This window comes from Bombus fervidus, chromosome 5, assembly GCF_041682495.2.
Source record: "Bombus fervidus isolate BK054 chromosome 5, iyBomFerv1, whole genome shotgun sequence".
Lineage (NCBI taxonomy): Eukaryota > Metazoa > Arthropoda > Insecta > Hymenoptera > Apidae > Bombus > Bombus fervidus.
Window position 1 is genome coordinate 7,349,519 of NC_091521.1, and position 22,839 is coordinate 7,372,357.

The following is a 22,839-nucleotide window of genomic DNA, read 5'->3' on the forward strand; positions in this document are numbered from 1 at the left end:
GGATGGCGAAACGAGAAATCTTTTGGGCTCTAATTGCCGTAATTAAATCCGAGAACTTACCCGATTCTCCAGTCGAAATCTCGAACCGCCGCGCCCCCTCGAATTATTCTCAGTCACCCAGTGGTGCCCGGTTCCCGTGTAATCCGTTTTCGGGGCGTCGCGCATTTAACTTGAATTTCTACGCTGATTTTCCCCGATGTTTTCAACGATTCTCCAGCGACTCACGTTGTCAAGGGGTTCAGGGGAGGCTGCGGCCCCCCTGCAAGCCCCCAAGCTGCGTTAGCTTTTTAACTAGCAATTTTGAATCAGGAAAATCGCGATGTTTTGGCATTTTAATCAATGACGTTTCGAATAGACGAGACACACTGTTTTTGATAATAATAATTAATTCGTCGAGGTGATTTGAAGTTGCATGTGAAATTTTCTTGCAATTTGTATAATTTTAATTTTTCATTTTAATTTCGTTTTGTAAGATTGAGACGTAAGTGAAAGGAAATTTCAACCATTTGATTATATGTCTCTTGTCGCTATTTTATCTTCCACGTTACTATAAAAATTGGATAATTTTATGAAATTTGCAAAAGTCAAAGTATTTATAGTTGCAGTATAGGACTATTTCTGTTTCAGAATAATGGAAATTCTTTCTGTGCATCCGATTCCTGTAATAGCTTCCGTGTTCGACAAAACAATAGATGACACTTCGTTTATTTTTTCCAATAATATTCCGTTTACGCAACTTTTACTTGTTCCTTAACCCTTCGCAGTCCGTGCAGCATTTGACATTTCACCTGGCTCGTGCTCAATAAATTACTTTCAAAACTAGCTCATAATTTCGATAACTTTTCATATTTTCGTAACCAACATGTATATTGATATATTTCGATAAAGTCAAAAATCGTAACACGGTAGAATCTTACGTATTAAAACTGAGAAGAATGTCGAATCTAGTTTAATACACAATCACAAAAGTTCAATAAATCAAAAAAAAAAAAAAAAGAAAAAAAAAGAAAGGGACAAATATCAAGGAAAGGATTTCACATAAAAGAAATTGTCCAAAATCACGAACTTCACTGTGACATACTCAACACAGTCAATGGTAGTATCGAATCACTTCAAAAAGAAAACTTGCACTTTTTTTTGAACTGTACGTCTGATCGCGAAGTTTCCTATCTTCAAAGAAATCGTCGATAGGAAAATGGATAGCAACGACTTGTCACGTACGCGGACGATTTGGAAGTGATCGGTCTGCGAGGCCAATCGAGGGCCACGATCATTGGACATTTCCATCCTTGCAGCAGGCGTCGAGGAGTACAGTAAGCTGTTTCACGAGATCGAACGGTGCCGCACGATTAGCCGAAATGTATAAACTTATTTATTTCATGGCAGATAACCCCAGCTTCCCGCAACAGCCGAGCTGGCCATTGGCGTCGAATTTCTCCGTACCGATAAGAAACGCAGGTTTCTGTCTTCGATCAAATGCTATTAATCGATTCCGATGAGAGAAATCATGTACATAGTTACGTATATTGCTGCCAGGCGAATGAAACTTTTTGAAAGTGTATGAATGTAATGTAGCCGAATGTAAGTTACAATTCTTTTGGTAAAATAATACTATGTTTGGTGAGATAATAATATTAATAATATACCACGCTGTATTGGAACGTTCAGTGACAAACGTGTAAGAACGTAGGATACTATTTGTTTCTGAATTGATATTATTTCGTGGAATGAGGTATTAGTGAAACTCTGATTCAACGAATTCTGATATCTGAAATGTGCAAAGAAAAAATAATTCCAGTTAAATTCAGAATTACTTGTACCTATTTATATACTTGCCACTGTATGTCAAAGATGTATTTCACTGACTGAAAGTTTTGTAGAAATTCCTTTTCTCGAATACGAATAATATTCGTTAATGTAATACAGAAATTTGAAGCATTTTGAAGAATTTTGTGTTTCAAATTATTCTATTCTAATTTTAATTCAGTTTAGTCGTAACAAATTTTTATTCAAGTAATTTTCAGGTCAATTTCGAGGCTTTTCATTCAACAATCGAAATTTGAAAAAGGAAATCGTAAAAGGCCACGGCTACGATACAATCGTAACATGATCATATTAAAATATAATTGAACTTAATTGCGATAAAAATGTATTCGAATAATTTTCAGATCCATTTCGGCCACTTTCATTCGACATTCGCAATTTAAAAAATGAGATCGTAAAAAGCCACGATCACGGCGTAATTGTAACATAATGGTAGTGAAATATATAATCCAGTTTGGCCGAAACAAAATTTCATTGAAATAAATTTCACAAATATATATCGAAGATTTTCATTTGACAATTGCAATTAAAAAAAGATAAATGATACAAGGTCGTTGCGTAGTAATTACGCAGTCGGTGAAACAAGCCCGTCGTTTTTCGAATCTCTGGTCGCTGCGTTCTGGAAAGGTCACGAGTCATTTATTTTACTCCCATTCGAAAAGGCGTACAAATACCATCGAAGGAAGCCGCTTTGATAAAGATTCCTCCTCGAGGAATCGAGTGTCAAGCGTACGGGGGAAAACTGTAAAGATAATGAGAGCACACGAACAAATCTAGCGTCCAAAGTTATCGAATCGACTGATGAACTATTTCGTTCCGATCGGTCCACGCGCGGAAGTTGCCGTTGATAATTGATAAGAGGTCCCCGTTTCGGCCACCATATGAGTATAAATAGGTCGAATAAATCGGCACAATTGCCCGTATTCATTCGATCAAAAATTGATCTTCCGATTAATATTACACAGTGTTCTAAAATTATTACGACTAAAATTGGAGGTATTTTTATTTGAAAAAAATATTTGTGATTTAAATTTTTGTGTCGATAATCGTAGGAATAAGATTTATAGCTAATAATTACAATTAACGATTGAAACTTTAACTATTGGTTTTAATTCGAAGTAGTAAGATACGATATTTCTGATGAAACGAATTATACATTGAAAATTAGAGTTAGAAATGAAATTAAAATTGAATTGCAGGGAATACGTACCGAGGTTTCAATTTTGATTTAAGGAATAGGGGTAGGGATTATAGGATAGATCGAGCATAGAAATTAAAACAGAATATTTAAAACCCGAAACGAAGACTATACCACGAAATTCCTAATAATATTGTTCAAATTGTTTAAACTTTCATAATTCAGTCCAAATCTTCGCTATTATTCTACCAACTTATCTCCTCGTAAATATCGTTTTCTATCGATCTCACCAAATCAAATAACGCAAAGAAGAAAATATAAAACTAAGTATCAAAACACGTCCATCTCTCTATCAATCACTCGCAATAAACAATCAATTTAATCAATTTAATCAAATATCTCGTTCAACGACCTCTAAAATTGCCTGTAAACAATTTTCTTCGCCAAAATTCCAAACTTCCCTGGAAAGCCACGATAAACCTAAGTTTCCGTAGAAAGATCCGGACGATTTCGGCTGGAAGGATCTGAGAAGGTAAGTTTTCGTGGCTGATCGCAAAAGCAACCCCTCGAAGCTGCGGTCAGCGCGAACAGGAGCGACAGAGGGTGGGTGCGATAAGCACGGGGGATTGCGGCTGGACCCGATCATTGGCCAGCTCTGTGCCGGCAGTCACATCGAATCACGATCACCGATCTGCCAGGATAGAAGGTGCACCGAAGGGATTTCCGGCGCAGATTGGCCCTAAGCAAATGACAAAGCACGGACAGAGAAGCGTGAATGACGAAGGGAGGGTGGCCGAACGAGGAAGGAGGCGACGGGACAAGGAGAGAGAGAGAGACGGAGAAGGGAGGAGGCTGGAAATAACGGTAATCCTAAAACGGGGTGAGATCAGAGGGTGGTTTCCTTGGCCAGCCGCAATCTGTCCGGTCGGGTCAGCAAAGCTCCAAGAAGCCTGGCCGACTAGCCTTTGGAGTTTAGAGGTGGCCGCGGTGCAACCTGCACCCCTTACACTGCAAATCGAGCGCGATTCCTATTTATTGTCGCTCGACGATGGTTCTCAATCCTTGCGAATCTGCTGCAGCTAATTGGTCGGGCAACGTGATTCGATTTTGGTTAAATGGATTAAATTTGTTAGGTATTCCGATAGCTCTTGCAGCTTCGCGTTGTCTATTCAGAAATGTATAAGTAGATTAGTTAAGTTAAAGTATTTCTGATTGTAGGTTAAAAAGATCTTTTTGCTTCACTACATGTATTAGGTTGTTCGAAAAGTTTCTTTCGTTTTATGAGGAAATAATAGACGCACAACGTTTTTTGTTTTATATTATTTTGTCGAATTACGTACGATCCATTTTGCACTGTTGAGATAAATACCGCGTCATTTCACAGACTTGGTTTCACGTTTGTATGAAGGTGCATTGTTGTAAAAAACACGTTTGCGAAAGAAAGACACTTTCCGGACAACCTAATAAATTTGTTCGATCAGTTTTGAATCGTTTTTGTTTTAAAAGAAAAAAAGATTTCTTGATCATTAAACGTTCCTTGCATTTTTTATATTACTTATATGTACAAGACTGGTTATAATTATTCGTTTACCTTCCGCAGTTTTTTTCACGTCTATTATGAAAGATAAGTTCCTTGTTATTGTTAACGCATACGATTTATTAGAACAACGAATACTGTTTTTATTGCGTTATTGGTTAAAAATTACACGTGTTAATCACACGTGCTAAATTTAGATTATTCGTCGAACAAAAACATGAGAAGTAGCGTATATCGTTATCGATTCTGTCACGAAAATGATTCGCTTCTCCGATTAAGAGGTTAAGAGTACATTATACGGATCTTATTATAAATTATAATTTCCAATATTCAGAACGTTAAATATACTCTAAATCATACCGTTTGCTTCATTTAATCAATACATCATACGATTTTCATATAAATGAAGAATCTGAAGAATCTCAAAATTAGCGAAGTATGTCTTGCATTAAAAATTTATTACTCGCTTCTCAAATCATTTTCATAACTTTCGATACAATCGTGATATCTAGTATACCAGATATACAATATATAGCCACGAACGCAACTATTTGACAAACTACGCGTTAATATTACCTTCGTCGTAAGGAGAACCGATTAGGACGACTGTATCCATCAACAATTACTGGTGTCGTATCGGTTAGAGGAGCAAACGGGAGTCGATGAGCCGTGACCGACCACGTCTTGGCATAATCGGTGTGTGTTGTCATCGGAATTAACCTATTAACGCCCACTGTCTAGCTGGTTTGCCAAGAGTAATCGGCTCCGCATCGAGATTTGGACGAGCCGCGAAACACCGGCATTTGTCAGCCAGTTTGAAAGTCCGCTTCAACAAGTATCTTTGGAAGGGACGAAGAAATATTACGACGCGTCTTGAGTGCCCCGGCCTGGTAATATCAGGACTGTTTACTCGAGCGATAAATCTGTAACTCGGAGCAGGAAAACCGCCCGGAGGAATTTCTTACGAGGACAACCCTCGTTGAAAGATGAGATCGACGGAACGGGACGAACCGTGTTGCACTTGCACGTCAGTTACTTTTCATACTCTCCACTCCATTTAACATGTTACACTACTGGTCACGTAAAAACACGTCCCTTTTCATGTTAGTTTATCGCTTAATCGCTGGTCGTATAAAATATTCATCTACAGTGGTTACAAAAAGTATTTCCATACTATTATATGTATTTATATACAAAGCATTTACATACTAATTAATTGGGTCCACGTATATTAAATTTCGCATCGTTTAGTAGGGCTTACATATGGCTACAAGAATGTGATGTTATGACAATGAAATGTAGAAAAGGACGTTTTGTTGGAAAGTAAGGATATGTGTTTATACTTTTTGTACCCACCGTGTACATCTATGTAAAATATACATATACATATATACGTATTTTCTTTATCTATGATGCTTTATAGATGATAGTAATTTTCGTAGAAGGTAATTATAAATCAAAATAAGCAAGGGTTTTATATACAACTAATACGCTTCTTTGCAGTCGATAGTGCAGTGAGAAGAAAGTGAGTAGAAGTATGTGGTCCGTAACACACGTACAGTTACAAGCTCAGACGTTAAAGTAGCTGCGCTTATCGATAGATCGCAAAGTTATCAGAAGAGCTTAGGAAGAAACGAGGTACTATTTCAACTCGTGAAAACTTCATTCACCTTGATTAAACGGAGAAGCATGGTTTAACATGGTAAAAAAAGTTCGTTTACAAAATTTCAAAGTAGTTTAAAGTCCTCGAACAACTTGATTCTTTTCGTGCTTTCACAAGACCGCCGCAATGTCTCCGAGAGAGACAATGAAAAAAAAGCTATTCGTCGCAAAGTGTTAACGAAAACTTAGTTTCGATAAACAAAGAGACAGAGAGGGGGAGGAGAAAGAGAGGGAGAGCAGTGGAGTTCGAAGCGTGGTGAAAAAAAAAAAGAGAAACTTGCTTCGGTCGGTGCCGAAGCGACGAAAATGTGAAGGGGGATGAATAGAAGCGCAGAAAACGAACCAGAGAAACAGCAAGCATAGAGGGATGGGGCAGGCAGCAGCCGTCAAAAGTTGCCGAACTAATAGGACGATTTTCAGCGCGGAGCGTTTAATTAAATTAATTATATGCGCGCCTCGGTCGTAATATAAATTGTGAGCAAGCGTCGGGGACGAACGTGAAGGGGGTGAGTTCCGGTTGTGCGAGGGCGGGAGGGTGGGAAAATGCCGTCAAGCTGCGATCGCCAACTTTGATAGTTACGTTTCATCCATCTATCCCAAATACGTTTTCCGCGGACTGCTTCGATGTAAAGTTCGAAATCGGAACGTTGCGCTCGCGCGCTACTCGCGCCGCGTTCCCGTGGCGTTTGTGTATACAGATACAGGTGGGTATATGTGTGTCTATGTATTTGCACATCCGTATTTGCAGTTGTCCGATTAAAGTTACGGTTTTGATGCTTCGCGTGGGAAGACAATGGCGGTTCGAAAGAGGAGGTAACCCGGTGTTATCGTTCGCGTACTTTGCGATTCAATTTGAACGCGATTTAAACGGATAGCGTCAGCTGCCGCTGTTGATGGTCGATTTTTGAACGATAATTAGTTTATAGTTAGATGAAATTGTACATACAACGCGAAGGACCTTAATTCTTTTAAATACGCAAGAATTATTTTTATGACGTTCTATATATAGCTTTCACAGCGATACGAATATTTTCTGATCGTTTTACGGCGTGGCAAAGAGAGCCAAATAAAACTGAGCATCCTGAAAGACTACACCGTTTTATAGGTACATTTTATGCATGAAGCTTGTATGAGAGAATTTTCTATTAAAATGAAACAACTGTTTCAAATCTATACGTAAATAAAAATGCGTATAGTGTCCATAGGAACACCGTAAACTCGTCGAAGGGACAGAATCAAACTCCTTGAACTCTTACGGCCACAATAAAAACGTGCATGAACCTAACAAGATTATAAAAAACAGCGTCTATAAAGCAAACCCACGCTACGGGCTTACACGAGATTATCACTCCGAGCCTTCCCTAAAAACAAAAAGAACCGGAAGAACAAACGCAACAAATACGAAATCCCTAAATGAAATAAAAAAAAAAAAAAAAAAGAAAGAAGGAAGAGACAACCCTCTAATTCGAAGCTACCGTGGAATCTACAACAATCGAGTGGACCGCAAGGGTCGTGGAGTTCCATAAGGGTTGCAATTTTCTCCCTCTACGGCGCGGAGAGTAGCCGAAAAGGTTTGAAAGGCCTCTGCGGAGGCCAGGAAACGGACTCGCGGGTTCCTTCGGTCGCGCACGCGCCCCTTCCCCGATGTTTGCACACACGCATCCGCGGATAACAACAGGGGTGGCTGCAAGCCCCCGTGCGCCTCCTGCGGTTTCTACGTCTCCAGATAAAGCGGCGAGGGGTGCACACACGCTCAACGGGGTAAACACCGAACTTTCCAGGCGGATGGCGATCCTTGCGAGCCAGACGGTAAATACATTTTTAAATAAGAGTTTTTTACTCCACGCCCCCGTGTACTCCTCTTCCCCACCCCCATCCCCTCCCACTTCCACCCCCTTTCTACGCTTCCACCCACGCTCTCTATCCTACCTCGTCATGCCACTAGCCGGATTCCGTCCCCGTATCGGGGAATTATCCTTTGCTTTGCGCATTATCCTTCGGCCCGCGGTTGGGGAAGCTTCAAAAGGCATCCACGAACCGGGCCAGCCCCTTTCCCACACCCCGCCAGACACTGACTTCTGCTGCTACTCTTCCGATTGCCGTCTGACTTCAATCGGGTAATGCTACTTGCCGCTTGCTGCAGCTATCGATGACTTTTTTCAAGGAACTCCAACGGTATTGCGACCGTTTGCTGGCTGTTCTATGCTCATCCAGGAGTTGATCGTACGAAAGTTCTTTCTATGGGATGGTTAAGGATACGGGATGTTTGAGAATGTCGGTGTTGATCGTGTACTTGGTCAGTAGTGCCGTATGTATATTATTGCGGATGCTAAGTTGTTGAAAATGAATTAATCGACTTTGCAGATCGAAATGTCGGGGAAATAACTAACGATTATGAATATATTGGTGTTTGCCAGTTGCGATTATCTCATGCATTTTCTTATCTTTGATGATATATCTTTGAAAATAGGTCGTTTGTTTCATTTCCTGAATGCTGATTATAAATTAGTTAGGAAAACGTGGATTTGATCAATTCGGTGTTTGATTACTAATTCCTACTCTAGTTTGTGCATATAATCATAAAGCGGATACAGATAAGCGTTTTAAGCTCGGAGCGAACAAAGAGAAAAATATAGACTTGTCGTATCACATTAAATTATCTTCTACTTTAAAGTTGCTCCAACTTTTTACATTTTAAAAATACTTCGATTAAATCTTGCCAATTTGTCAAAAAGCAAGTTTCATCGATTTAAATCACGCGTAATATTTTCAAAATCGTTAGACACGTTGCACACATGTTGCAGGGCGCCGCTGTTCAACATCGAGAGTACCCGTCTTCGACTCGTCTTCTTCAGCGATTCGAGTTCCTTTTTTTTCAGGCTGCTGCGTCCTCGCCGCTCGAATTCAATTGTGATTGATCACCGACGGTGATTGAGGATTCGAAATGAAAGCCTCGGCGGTCCCGGTGGCAAAGACAAAAAGACGAACCCCGTTCCCCGTGCCGCTCCTCCGGCTGCTTCCTATCTTTTTTCCTCTCTTTTTCACCGGAGCTCCGGGCTTCTCCTTCCCGCGGCTCAATGGTTCACGAACCGGCTCACAGACGGCACGAATAATGGAGTAAAATTCATACGACTCCATATCGGCGCGATAAAAAGACAGACGGACAGACAGTCGAGCAAGCGAGAAGCTCGCACAAAGGAAGGATTAATTTTAAATATCATATACTTGCCGGGCTAAAAGCGAAGGTGGAAAGGGCTCCGTCGCCGGGGAACTCCGACGACTGATAAGTTACGTCCTCACCGGGTGAGCCAGCTTTTCAGGGGATTTCCCCCCTTCCTTTTTTTGGTTGGTAAAAGGCCACAGTAATTTCACCGTTGCCCGAAAAAATCGTGTTTCTTTTTTCGGTTCTTCAGAAGATTACTTGTTCATTTGGATGATTACTTGATGGACGTTGATAACTTATACATATATTAGTGGTCAGAAATGTAGAATTATATATGTTGCATAGAAGACGAGATTTTTCGAAGATGGTCGGCTCAGAATTCTTCTATATTGGAAATTGTTTTGTCAGAAGTCTGTTCGAGTAAAGAAAATGAATATCGATATCTGCATTGATTTCGAATCGATAATAAAGTTGACAGGAGATTCGGTATAAGCGAAGAGTGATTCCAAATATTCGATCGGTAGCGTACTCCGTCACGCTATTTTCGTTTTTGGGGCGAGTACTATGAGAAAAAGTGGAGTCAGTTTCGAGAGACTCGCTTTATTAATTTCATCAAACGTCGTTCAAAATGCCTAAGTAATCGCGTAAGTTCGACAGATGGAAAAAAGTTGGAAGCAAAAGGGAAAGCTTCGCGGTAAAGGGTGGGGACCGTTAAAAAGCGGCGCAGAGAAGCGGAAGCGGCGGCGGTGGCGGGGAACAATGCGCGGCCACGAAATCGCATAAAGCTCCGCGACAATGCGGAACACAATCTAAGAACTCCAGCATTATATTACGTCCCATTGCGTAATAATACACCAGTTCGTGCTTTGGACGAAGCGATACACGCGCAGTTTTTGTTCGGCCCGCGAATAAACGTCGCAGGGGAATTCTTATCTGACGATAATTCAACGCGGGCCTCTGTATCGCACGCTCGATTTACTGTACACTCCGTGAACCTCGCCGCGCCGCCAAGGAATGCTGGCCCGTTATTATTACACTTTCGAACCTATATTCCGCGAACGTTGTACCGCGCGGCAAACGAGCCCGCGGCTAACGAGCCTTTGACATTTTGCCAATCCAATTGAACGCACCCGCCGAAAACTTGTAGTTGTCTCGCACCAATGAGACAGCCGAAATCGCGGCTGTTTCGTGTTATTTCGCGCGGCCGTCTTTCCGTTGGCGATAACGTTGTCCAGCTTGCTCGAGGCTATCGGTAAATATTTGGCGAATAAGTTATTGGTCAGCTGTGGAAGGGTTCGAATATCGAGCTTGTTTGCTCGGGGTTGAACGTTAGGGAGTCATTCGCTAATCGGTGGTTTCGCATTATTAATGGGGATTGTGTTCTGTGATTGATTAGATTTCGCGATTTTTTAACGCTTCTATAATATCGGATCTTCTAGTCCAAATTGAAAAATTCATTTTCTTGTATTTATACGATATAAGTCTATTCCGACTACGTAGCTTGTACGCAAATTTAATGAATGTTTTCGTTCACTATTCTGATGAATCTTAATATTCGTATGTATGAAAAGAAGTAGATGAAAAACTTGATTCTAGTACGGTTTGAAATAGGAGTTCTAAGAACGAAAATGGATCACGTAGGACCAAATACAATAATTAGGCTTAGTAGTGATAAAGGTAATCCCAGTGTTAAATGGATGCTCGTGACAAAATTAGAAATGAGAATCTCGTGACAATTTTACATACTATATTAATAAAGTAAAACAAAAAAAGCGACCAGCGAAAATAACATCTACCGATATTCATCAAAACCTAAAATATGTATAATCGCCACTCATAGCTGATGTCTTCGTTCTCGTCCGACTGCACGAACCCATATTTCCATTCAGGGATCAAACTCCTCAAACGCCAAAGAGAACGCTAAAAGAGAAGCCTGCGCGTCTTCATCCTATCGCGAACGTTTTCAAATTCGCGGCGCAACGAAATTACGAGCCACCGTGGAATTTGCCGTGAAGTCTACCCAGGGGTGGAAACAGGGTTGCGGAGACCACGGTGAGGAGAGGCCGGCTCTCGTAGCGGATTAATCGTGAATTATCAATCGACGGAGTCGAGCCGAGCCGAGTCGAGTCGAAAGCCGAAGAAGAGCCAGCAGCAGCGGCAGCACCCTCTGGTCGAGAGGATCCCGGAGGGCTTGCTGACCGACGTTTCTGGTTAATCGCGTTTGCGGAAAAACGGAGATAATTCCTGGTCGTCCGTCTGGACGATGGAGGCGTGTACGTGGCGCGGAGGAAAGGCACACAAGCCGAGTCGGAGGGCTATAACCGTGTAGGATATACGGGGGGGTGATGAGGGGTGAAAAAGTGGGGTCGTAGGTGATCTCTTGCCGTGTATGAGGCTGGAAGCCCCCAGCTTCGAGGTGGGTAGGGATTGATATTCGCGGGCACACAGAATTTTTAACTAGCCTGGCCAGCCTTTAGTCGTTCCGCCGCGAAAGCGCAGCAGAAAAGTTATGAATCTAATTTTCAGCGTATTTGTGTCTCAGCCACCCCTACCCTCCCGTTGCTCCGCCATCGCCACCAGGAACACCTATATCAATCCCCCTTTTCCGTATCTCCGTCTCTGTCCTTTTCCTCGTCCCTGAATACACGCGTCTCTCCACCTTTCTCTATCTCACCCTCGCGCTCTCCACCTCTTCCGTCGTTCGCTTTCGCGTAATAAAGCGCGCCGCGGCTTCGTTAGGTTTTTATCTCGGCCAGCAAAAAAAATTAATTTCGAGAGACGCCATGGTTTTCCCATCCCCACTCGCCATACTCCCCTTCGTTTGTGTCCTTCCTCCACCTGCGGACAAGTTCGTCGTACGCGTAACGCAAGGAAGATGGACGCTTCGTACTCTGGTGACGTTTTCTTTATCCTCAAACGCACACACGGTTTTTCTTGTTTTACGAGGAGGAGTCGGTCGCAGAAGCTAGGCGAACTCGAAACCTGATTACCTTTTGCGTTGCGCTCAGTGCCGGTTTAAAAGCGATCTAAAATTTAAGGGGTTTCACGATGGATCTCAACGACGTGGCACGGCTCGCCCTGGTACTTTTAAGGGTTACTCTGCGATACCGTATGAAATCCCTTGAAGAACATAGAGTGTACTAATACGAGAGCATTAAATGGTAAGTTACATGGCATTAAATGATAAATCTATAAGGAAAATCGAAAAAGAACGAACTGGCAGGTTAATAACTGCAAAGAAAAATGGGGTTTTTGCTCCATTTGGAACTGTGTATGTATATATATATGCGGAGACCGTGAACAGGAGAAATTGATTTTTATCCTAATCATCCGATCGTATGGATACGTTTTACTCGGGTCATTAATTTTATCAAGCCAGCTCGCTAATATCTACGTTGCAGTCACGCGTCGCCAACATCCAATAACACTTGAACCATGCTGTGACTGGGCCACTACACGGGCGCTAGAGTAAATCAAGCCAAAAACTCCCTATATTTCCCCATACATCACTCGCGCGGATCGAGCGTGTAATTCCCCAGCTCGCGTTCGTCACGGTTATAAGCGATAATTCCAGTTAGTGCTTCCAGTTCCTCTTATGGCCGCAGTGGCCACGTTCACACCATCGTGCGCCCGCGCGCGCGACCACGCATATATCTCGCTCTAGATCATGGTTCGTGTACGGTGCTAAGTCATGACAGTACGCCATTGCGGTTCGTTTCTATAAATCTTCGGTGACCTGATAAGAAAAGATTGCCTATCGATGGTTTTACCCCGGCGGACTGAAAGAAAACTTTAAAATTGTTCTTCTGGTATCCACACTGCTCGAAATAAAAATTATATTTCAGCAGATATTATCAGAATGCGGATACTCTTTAAATATTTTTTCTACAAAGATTTAATATTCCACGTATTTAGGTTTTACTACTTGTTGCGTATTCCACAGCTTTCAGGAATAAAGCAATGAAGGAATAAAGGTATAAATAAAATTTCGGAATTTGGAAAGAATAAAAGTAGCAGTGATAATTTGACGCATCCGGTGCGTCCATGAAATCGATTGAATAATATTATTGATATATCTGTTGCATTCTCGTGTGTTTAGACAAAATGATTTTGGAAGTTAAAGAAGTCAATGAACGGTGTATAATATTTAGAAGCAGTCGTCGCTATTTCATACGAAGACTCCTCCGATGAAAAAGACGCGCAATTCCAAATACAGGGTAGTTGTGCCGCGGTTCTCGAATTTTTTTTACTTTTGTTTTAGCAAACAAATGGACCTTAGATATTCTAAAAAAAAAAAAAAAAAAAAGAAGAAACTCTAACACGCAAATGGAACAAAATATCGTGCATAGAAATAATTCTATTCTTCTCGCAAAACAACAACATTCACGAAGAATAAAACAGTCGATCCTGTAAAATAATTCAAAGAACTTAGCAGAGTTAAGAAACAGAGTCTCGCGTTACTATCGGTACTCCACCATTTCCACGATACAACGATACCTATACAATCGCTATTAAATCGAATGGGGCACGACTTTAACTGTCTCTCTTCCAGTGGCTGTTCCGGCTTTCCACCCCCGATGTTCGTGGCTCGCGTGCTCGATGAAATATACTTAAAACCGTAATTACGATATAATCAGCGGGCCGCCGTGACCAGATACGCATCTCAGGGATGAAAGGAGAGGAAAGGAGGAAGCAGGGGGTCGCGATCGATCTGTTCGAACTGGAAAACCCTTTTTAAAAGTGTACGGAGCAAGGGTAAAGGTGCAGGAGTAGAGAGAAAGTGGTAGGGGGTTTTAACCGCTGCCGTTGAGCCAGAGGCAGAGGAAAGCGGTCTTCCCCCGTCCACTTCGACGACGCGCACCCATACCGACGTTCGCGAACGTGCTGTATACGAGATCGTGCATGTGCACGAGAAGAGAGGAGGAGGGGGGCGTGAGGGGGAAGGGGTAGAAACGAGTTTTACACATCGCGTAAAAGTTAGTTCCTAATTATTCAGATTTTCTAATTAATGTTTCAGCCGACGATGATGGAGCATCCGGCTCGTCTTTCCTCTCCCTCTTTTTTCCTTTATCGAGCGCGCACATGCAGTCCCCTGTGCGCGCGCGAGTTCTCTCTCCTTATTTGTAATTGTCTCGACCGCCCGGGAAATTAGCTGCTTTCAGACCTATTTTTAATGGGAATTTAATGCTTCCATGACGAATGGCGCGATACTTATAGGAAGAATCACCGCGTGATCGATCTCGCGGACGAGAACATCGTGAACCGTACACTATTATGACACTGAATACCATTTGGCTGTGCATTTTTTTCTTCCTTTTTTCTTCTCTTTTTTTTCAAATGTTAAGCGTTACGTATAATCGGGAATTTTATTGCTCTTTCGGATCGATCTTGCAAGTTTTTGCGCGAGGTGTATGCTTTCGCGAAGGCAGTTTAAGTTATGAAAGAATATTAACGCGTTCGCTTATGATGTACGATTTGAATTTGTAACGCAAGCGAAAGACCCACGGAGGTCGTGAAAGAAACTTCATGTGATTTATAGAAAATTCATACGTAAAGTTCTAGAATATGGAAGTAAAGGCGTGAAAATTATTTGTTAACATCGTAGCGAGTGACAATCAACGGTTAGAGAATTCATGAAATGGTATAATTGCGCAGAATATCGAGGCGGTTATTTAGAACAATTACGATACCTCTTCATTGTTAAACGATAAAGCGTCGACTAGAAAAGATGGCAAGTTTGGAACGATAATCTGTTGACAAACGATCGTATCGTTTCGACGACGTGCAAGCGCGATAAATAATAAAGAGCACTTTCGCGAAGAGCCGTCATTACCACGACCTTATCAGCCGCTCCAACGTCATTGAGAACAGACTCTAAGGATGTTGTCGAAGCGTATCGACAGATGGCGCTGATTCGAGTGCGACTCTCGCTCGTTCATACTTCAAAACAGCTTCAAAGATACGTAAGAAGAAGAACTTCAGAAAGAAAAGAAAAATCAAGGCTGGTTCGTGTTTCTTTACGAAGAAACAACCTTGGATGACCAAGCGAGAGAAACATCCCTTAACGTAAGGGGAAAGAAAGCACTCGTATCGGAGTCGAGGTCGATTCAACGAACCTCACCGAAACATATGCATCGTTCTCATTGCGAACGCAATTTCACGGGTTACATAGATAAGAGAGCGGGCTTGCAAGTTGGCCAGCCTGAAAATGGGGAGAAGAGGGTGGAAAAAAAGCGAGAATAGGGTGGGGAACTATTCTAGGTTTAGTCCCTATATTTTGTTCTACTTGAAACTTACGGAATGAATATCTAACGATATTGGCTGTTTCATGCTGCGCCTCTGACTCGCGTCATTTTCGCTCGAGTGCAAATATTCGCCGGTTTTTGTCAGAGTTCACCCGTACCCATCCTCTGACAGTATGTTCCAAAACCACTAAACGCGAAATTCATCGGTTTTCATGGTAAACCATGGTACGAACATCGACGTATGAGCCACGCTCGCGATACAAAATGAAATTCTCTCGACGCGTGAAATTAATCGCGTACGAAACTTCTTATCGATAAAGTGGAGGAATTTAGAAGTTGGTGGGAAGGAAATTAAGACGTTCGAAAAGTAGATTGTAATGCTGCTAATAAGAATTGGAAGATTATTTGCGATAGTATGGTATTAATGAGAACACCGGAACAAACAACGAGGGTGACAATGATATCGATTTTTTATATGCCTTGGTGAAATCTAAATTTACGATGCCGTCCGCAAATTGTTTACCTATTTAACGACTCGTGCTGATATGATAAGAAAACGATCGAAATCCGGCCTAGGAGGAATGCTTTGTAACCTTCCAAGAATTTTTTATACAAATTATTATTAACTAGTAGCCAATAAGTACTTCCATCCTATATAAATAACAAGAGATTAATTTCTTTATTTTTAGAATTTGTAAATAATTAACACCTCACCCGTATGTTTCTAATATAATACGAGAAATCGTGCTAAATATATTTTCTGCCTTTCTACGCTAAATTATTTTTTCAATTGGACACTGTGTGTATCTAAGTTTATTACTAATACAGTTGAATCTAAAAAATCGTTCGTACATAGAAGCTCCATTGTACACTAAATACATCGCAAAGAAAGTAAATTTACTTTCCTTCTTTTCACCTATAAAATCTTCGTAAAATTTTAAGAATCTTTGAAATGCATCAGAAAACCTCCACTATATAATATTCCTGCCTTTCTTCGCGCGAGCAAGTATACAAATGACAAATTGTAGATTCGAAGGGGTTCAGTTCAAATTCATTCGATCGAGAGATGCCGCGTTCAAACGAAAGTTGCATCGAAATGCGACGCGTTTCTGTGAAACGCTGCATCGTGACGGTACAGAGGCGCGGCGAGATTTTCCCGAGGACTATTACGCAATCGTGAAAGCCTCGGTTTCTCCATCCACCCACCGATCTGTCAGTCGGTCTCTAATCCGTTTCACAACAGTCGATTTCACGATGAGCGGCGGGTGAGCGAGCGAGCGAGCGAATACGCTCGTGCGTTCGTGCACTCTCGCACGGAGAGAGGCGATAAAATTCGTCGTCCCGTTCGCGGCGATTGTTTGTCGCGGCGCGTATTGCGCACTCGATTGCCTCTTATCACGTTAATTATCAGTAAATCTTCGTATCAGGACAAATACTGTAACATCGTGGCGGGAATGCTCGGCCTACTGGCGTTAGAAACGACATGGCCGCGTCGTCGATGTCTCCGCGATGGCTTCGCGGTCCACGTGATCGCCGGCGATCGCAATTATCGATAAAAACCGTCGGAGGATCACGCCACTCGAATGTTTGCCATTTTGGAGATTTTTTGATTTCGGCTCGATTTAATGTCACTCGTTCGGATTGAGAAAACTTGGTGGTTTCGTCGATTCCTACGGTTCATATTGATTTTGGTTGCTATTGTAAAAGGATATTGGTAGATACATATTGTGGGTACAATAGATTTATACCTTTTGTGAGATATTTGGAGATTTTGCAAAAGTTCTAAGAAAGTCTATAGGTAAATGTGAAACTTGGACTTCTGAGAATGTTTGGACTTGGAAAAGATTGATGATATTAATGAATGAAATGATTGGATTTGTTCTCGAGGGAGGTTTCGTGTAACACGTTGATTGCTACAATTGGTGTTGGGAAACGTAAATTGTAAGGAAATAGTGATGAGATTTATACTTATAGATATTTGGAGAAATAGTTTTAGGAAAAGTTTTAAGACAAATTTGAGATTTTACATAGTGTTCGAAAAAATTAACGATACTAATGAACATATATAATGTATAATATTATTATATTATATAGTTTCGGAATAATAATGTGTTCTTAGTAAATCTGGAAAATCGTGGAACTAAAGAAATTCGTTACGAATGAACGACTTGTCAAGATGACGATTAGGTTTCGTTAATTGAGACGTATAGTATAAGTAAATGAACGGTTAATTTATCGTAGCTAGTAGAACAATTCAAAAATATTAACTCTGATTGTAATAAGATATATCAATGAATTTGTACTAACATTTTTGTACAAATAATTATAATAATATAAATAAAGCTAAAATAATAAATAAAGTAAAATAAAGTGAAGAACGATTTACATGTTTATCATTTTTTGTTATCATTTTACTTCACTGCTAAACAAATTCAAATACATAACGTGCACTCCTTTTAATCAAACTGACAAATAAAAAGAAAAAGTCAACCATTCGTACAAAGAAACTGAAGAAATATTTCTAAAAGAATTTCCACATCTTCGCCGTTCGGCTATCGATGAAAACAAACATCAGAAAAGAAAGAGAGAAAGAGAAGACACATGTTTATGATAGTTTGTCTAAAATACTTGAGCGAGAAAAATAACACCCTTCACCGAGCCGTCCTGAAGAGGCCGCCTTGGCGAAGCAGGAAGTCTGGTCGCCGCAAAAGATCGTCCGGCCTAGCATAAGTGCGAATAGCGTTCTCGGTTATTTCTTGATCTATCGCTCTGGGTACATTAGCCAACGTGTTTTGAAACACTCGCCGAGCGTATTTGTGTTGGCATCGGCGGCGCGTTGTCTCTCTTTCATCTCCCCACGGTACCAGACTCTTCGCCTCGCGTGAAACGTGCCGCGAAACTGAGAAACAAAGTCGTTAGCGGTCTAATTGCGAACCCTTTTCCTCCTAGGACGACCTGTCCTTGATCTCGCGATTCTTTTCCCCGGAACAGATCAAAGACATGGCTGCGTCGTGTCGCGAACAACCCTGTCCATCATCCGCGACGCCCCGCCAAACGAACTTGCGGGGAGTTAATTACCATCCTGATCCGTGGTAAATTCGTCCAAATAAGAATTACACCGACTTAAATGAAATTACGCGAGGCGTTAAGGTAATTCGGTATGCTCTGAAGTCTTCGTGCATGACCAAATGTATCTGTCGTGCGACTCTTGGTTGGAGGATTTTCTTTTTTAATTCAGAAGATTACCGGTGACAAAAACGAGAATTCTTTTTATACTCGGTATTCCAGATAATAACTTCCTTGTTCGATTAAGATGAAACCGCGCCAAGTATTTTGTTTGTCTGTTCTTGAACCATTGTGAGCGATCAAATATATTTATCGAAGGATTTTTCTTGCACGAACTTTTTAATATAATTTCTAAGATTACTGATGTTAAATGGAAATTATAATTTTCCCTTTGCGTTCGATTTTCTTTGCTCGACGATAAATTTGCTGTATTCTATCATAAGGTTTTTTTATCTGTAATAAGTAAGCCAGATCAAAGTCAACGGTAACAAAGGACGAAGGTAACAAGGTACATATTCTATTTGCAAATATATTGTAACGTAATACAAGTGTTGATCATATGGTGAAAAACTACAATTGAGATACGTATAACTTGTATTTTGGACTGTAAAAAATCTGAACAAAAGAGTATGTGTACACCATAAAGTAATAAGATTAATTTGTATAACAAAACGATTTAATAAATAAAAGTTACGCATACCACTTAAGAGTACGAAATACAATCTTCAGATAATATATTTGATACAGCGTGGCGTTTAGAAGTTGATTACAACTGCAGAGTGAGTTCTAGAGTGAGTATTGTTGGATACGATCTGTAACTGTCTATATAATTTACTAAATTATTCTGTTGAATACGGTACTTAATTCCATCAGGTTTATTTCGCAACGGGCTTAAGTAAAATATTTATTTTTCTCACTACCGCTTGATTCCAGTGAAACGGCGCATACGCGTTGAATTGATACTGATTCGTAACTGCATATTAAACTGGATCGTTATCTAGCATGTGATCACTGATTTAGCAATCTTTGCCCTTTTATCTCAGTTATGTGGCAACGCTATCAATTTCTTATGATACCGGCCGTGATTTTTCCAAAATGTGAAAGCGCCATATCGACCGTCACTCAAGGTGTTTGAAATTTACGGTACGATAATAAATTTATTTATCGCTGTGTCCTCTATGGATGAAAAGCAAATGATCTTGAACGTCATCAGCGAATCGTTTGCCTCCGCTGTATGACAAATTTATGATTGAATCGTACAGATACGTAACGTGTTTGCTCCAATATTCGTTAGAAAGCAATATCGAATCCAAGTCGGTAATAACGAAAAACAAAATTCCTTCGTCTTTCAAAAGTGCTATTTATCTGTTCTAAGAAATAACCGTACGTATACGTGTAATCGGAGAAAAAGGAAACGTTTCAAATTCCAGAGAAATATCTACTGCAAATATTATTTGGGATTTCTAGAGATAATAAATAAAGTTCGAATCGAGAATTTTACAACTACGTTTCAAGAAAAATTCTTGTCTTCTTTCTTATCCCTCCTTTTTCTTTTCTTTTTTTTTTCTTTTTTTTTTTTTTTTAATAACTATATGTTTCGTCGGAGGCAGATCAAAGGAATCCGGTTTTTGTGGCCGATACTGTAAACAATCGAAAAATGTTGGTTTCGAATGTCCCCGATATAAAATGATGACTTCGTGATATTTATAACTCAAACACGTCAGTCGCCACGGTAGAAAGCATTTAGCTGATTTACATTCTGATTTCTATAAGATGCTCTGCCGATAAGTATAGCTGTTAAACAATGGTCGATTGTGATGTTCTAATTGTAACAAAATTCCTTATTGCCGACCATTAAATATTTAGACAGTTTCCTTTTTAATTCTAGAAAGATTTTGAAGAAACCAATTTTATTTCATTGCGAGTTAGGAATAGATAATTCCTTGGAAACGTGTTCTAACTTTCAAAGAAGTTGTATATTACATATTAGAAGATCGTACGTTACACGTCGCTGGTCTTGAATGTTAAAACTCGTCGAAGAAGCGTAAGCAACATCGATTTGTTCAGAACTAAAGCTTGCAGCAAGAAATGTGCCTCATCTTTACGACAAATTCCTTCCTACAGATTATATACCATTAATTTCGAAACGCCTTGTATATAAATTAAAAGGAAGAAAAACGAAGATCGCGGAAGCTATCCCCTTTCCAAATAAATGGTCTGAAATCCATCGTGCAAAACAACGTCTCTTTCATCCCTATCAATCGATTTCCTCGCTTGGTAACCATAAACCCAGTCCCTCGATAGCACAAGCCTGCCAACGATTCATCTCCAGCGAAGATAATCGAACTACTCCTTTCCTCGGCTACATTGTCGCATTATTTACTCCTCATTATCATCCGGGGCCAGCGTAGCATCCCGTCATCTACCGATTTCCACCCCTTAATCGGGGAATAATAAAAATCATCCCTGTCGCGCGCGATGGCTTCTCAATAAAGACATTGTCCGCGAAGCAAATTCTTATCCGTGAAAAGGCGTCGTTGCCGCGTTCGGTGGTAAGGGGTTGTTCCGGTTACCCTTCGAGAATCGGCGAAGGGGAGAGAAAAAAGAATGGCGGGGGGAGGGCGGTTGGATTATCGAGCTTCGAGATTACAACTCGGGCTGAAGCGAACGATTTCCTTCGAAACGGGAATACCAGAGCAGCCAGTGCAAAGTGGTGGCTGGGGCGGATGAGGGTGGAAAAGGGGTGGCAGTATTATTGGCCCTAAGCAGGATACTTATTGAACTCTTAGCGGTGTTTTTATCACTCCTTTCTGGTGTTCGCGCGCGCGCGCTTACCTTCTCACCACCGGCAACGGAGCTTTTAAGTGTTTTCGCCTTTGTTTAAAGGACTCGGTTCTCCCGCCCTCGTGCCGCTCGCATTATGCACCCTTCTCGTGGCCCGCGAGAGGTTCTTACAAGACTCCGATCCGTAAACCGTCGCTCAAGGGTTTGACCACTTTGTGTCCTTTTTTTCTCGAGGGCTGCAACAGCCGCGAAACTCGAGACCCCCTTGCTGACGGTGGAATTAGGCGCGGTTCGATTTTTTCCAGTTGGTAATCTGCTTCCAACCAGACTTTCAAAGATTCGGATGCATGATGATGGTGAATTTTAGTCCACCGAAATATATTTTCTTATGTTGAATTTTATGTACGCTTCTTGGACGAAGCGGAATTTTGCAAAGCGTATGGTTTTGTGGAATGTTACTGGAAAATGGGGCAAGTCCGTAGACTCGCAAACGCGGAGAGGAGTTACGCGAACCATATATGGTATAGATGAATTTTTGTAGTGAATTTTTAATTGTCACGCGTTTCGTTATAATTTCGTGGATAATTTCGTATATGGATTTTAATAGAGCGATATTTGGTACATTATATAGTTTGGTGGAATGTTAGTAGAAAATGAGGCGATTTTGTAGAAGGATCTTTTAGATGGTATATAACAATGGAATGTTATTTTAAGAGTCCGTGGGAAGACTTTACGAGGATTTTAACGCGACGGAATGCAGTTTAGGAGAGGCTTGCATCGCAGCAGTCTACCTTAATAAAATATCGTAGTGTTATACTACGCTTTAAAAAACTGCCCCTTTACGATCTCTGATAAGGTATTGCTTGATTATAATATTCCATAACACTAAAGTAACAGTGCGTTTTTAATTCATTCATTGAAATATTAACCTGTTAATAAAACTTCCGAATAATATGACGTATTAACAAAGTACTGTTTTCTGTCAGATAAATAAAGAATAATTTCGAATTACTCTTTGCACGGATAAATTACATACGAATACAAGAAAACAGATAGGATATATACTGAAAAATTATACGTACAGAATATCAATTTCTCAAACAAATTCATTTATACCTTTTTCCTTGAACACACAATCGTTCAATTAAGGTTGACGTACACAGCCACACAACAAAACAAAGCAATTTATGCACGTTAAAGATTCTCTGATCGTCAATTTGTCACGAATTCGCAGGTAGAATCGATGAAAAGGAAAGCAAGTCGATTCATCGTGTGGCTCTTGATATACCCATAGAGCGTATGTCAAACCGTCTTCGTCAAAATCCAAACGATTCCCAACCTCAACCCAACCCCGACCGGATGAATATTCATCGATACCGCGTTTCCTATTTATGATCTTCTTTCATTACCAATTCCGTCG

At 40.7% G+C, this 22,839-nt stretch overlaps 1 protein-coding gene across 7 annotated transcripts in view; it reads right to left on the minus strand.

Moving 5' to 3' along the window:
- The window catches only part of Cut (homeobox protein, cut), a 168,376-nt gene that overhangs the window by 66,810 nt on the left and 78,727 nt on the right, over positions 1-22,839 (minus strand). For 2 of the 7 annotated variants that reach the window (XM_072004281.1, XM_072004282.1), the window contains exon 1: positions 61-907. The exons of the other annotated variants lie outside the window; for them this stretch is intronic. In XM_072004281.1, the coding sequence (XP_071860382.1) occupies positions 61-165 (105 nt within the window). In that variant the 5' untranslated portion in view covers positions 166-907. Of the gene's footprint in view, positions 1-60; positions 908-22,839 lie in introns of those variants that run through there. 7 annotated transcript variants of the gene reach the window in all.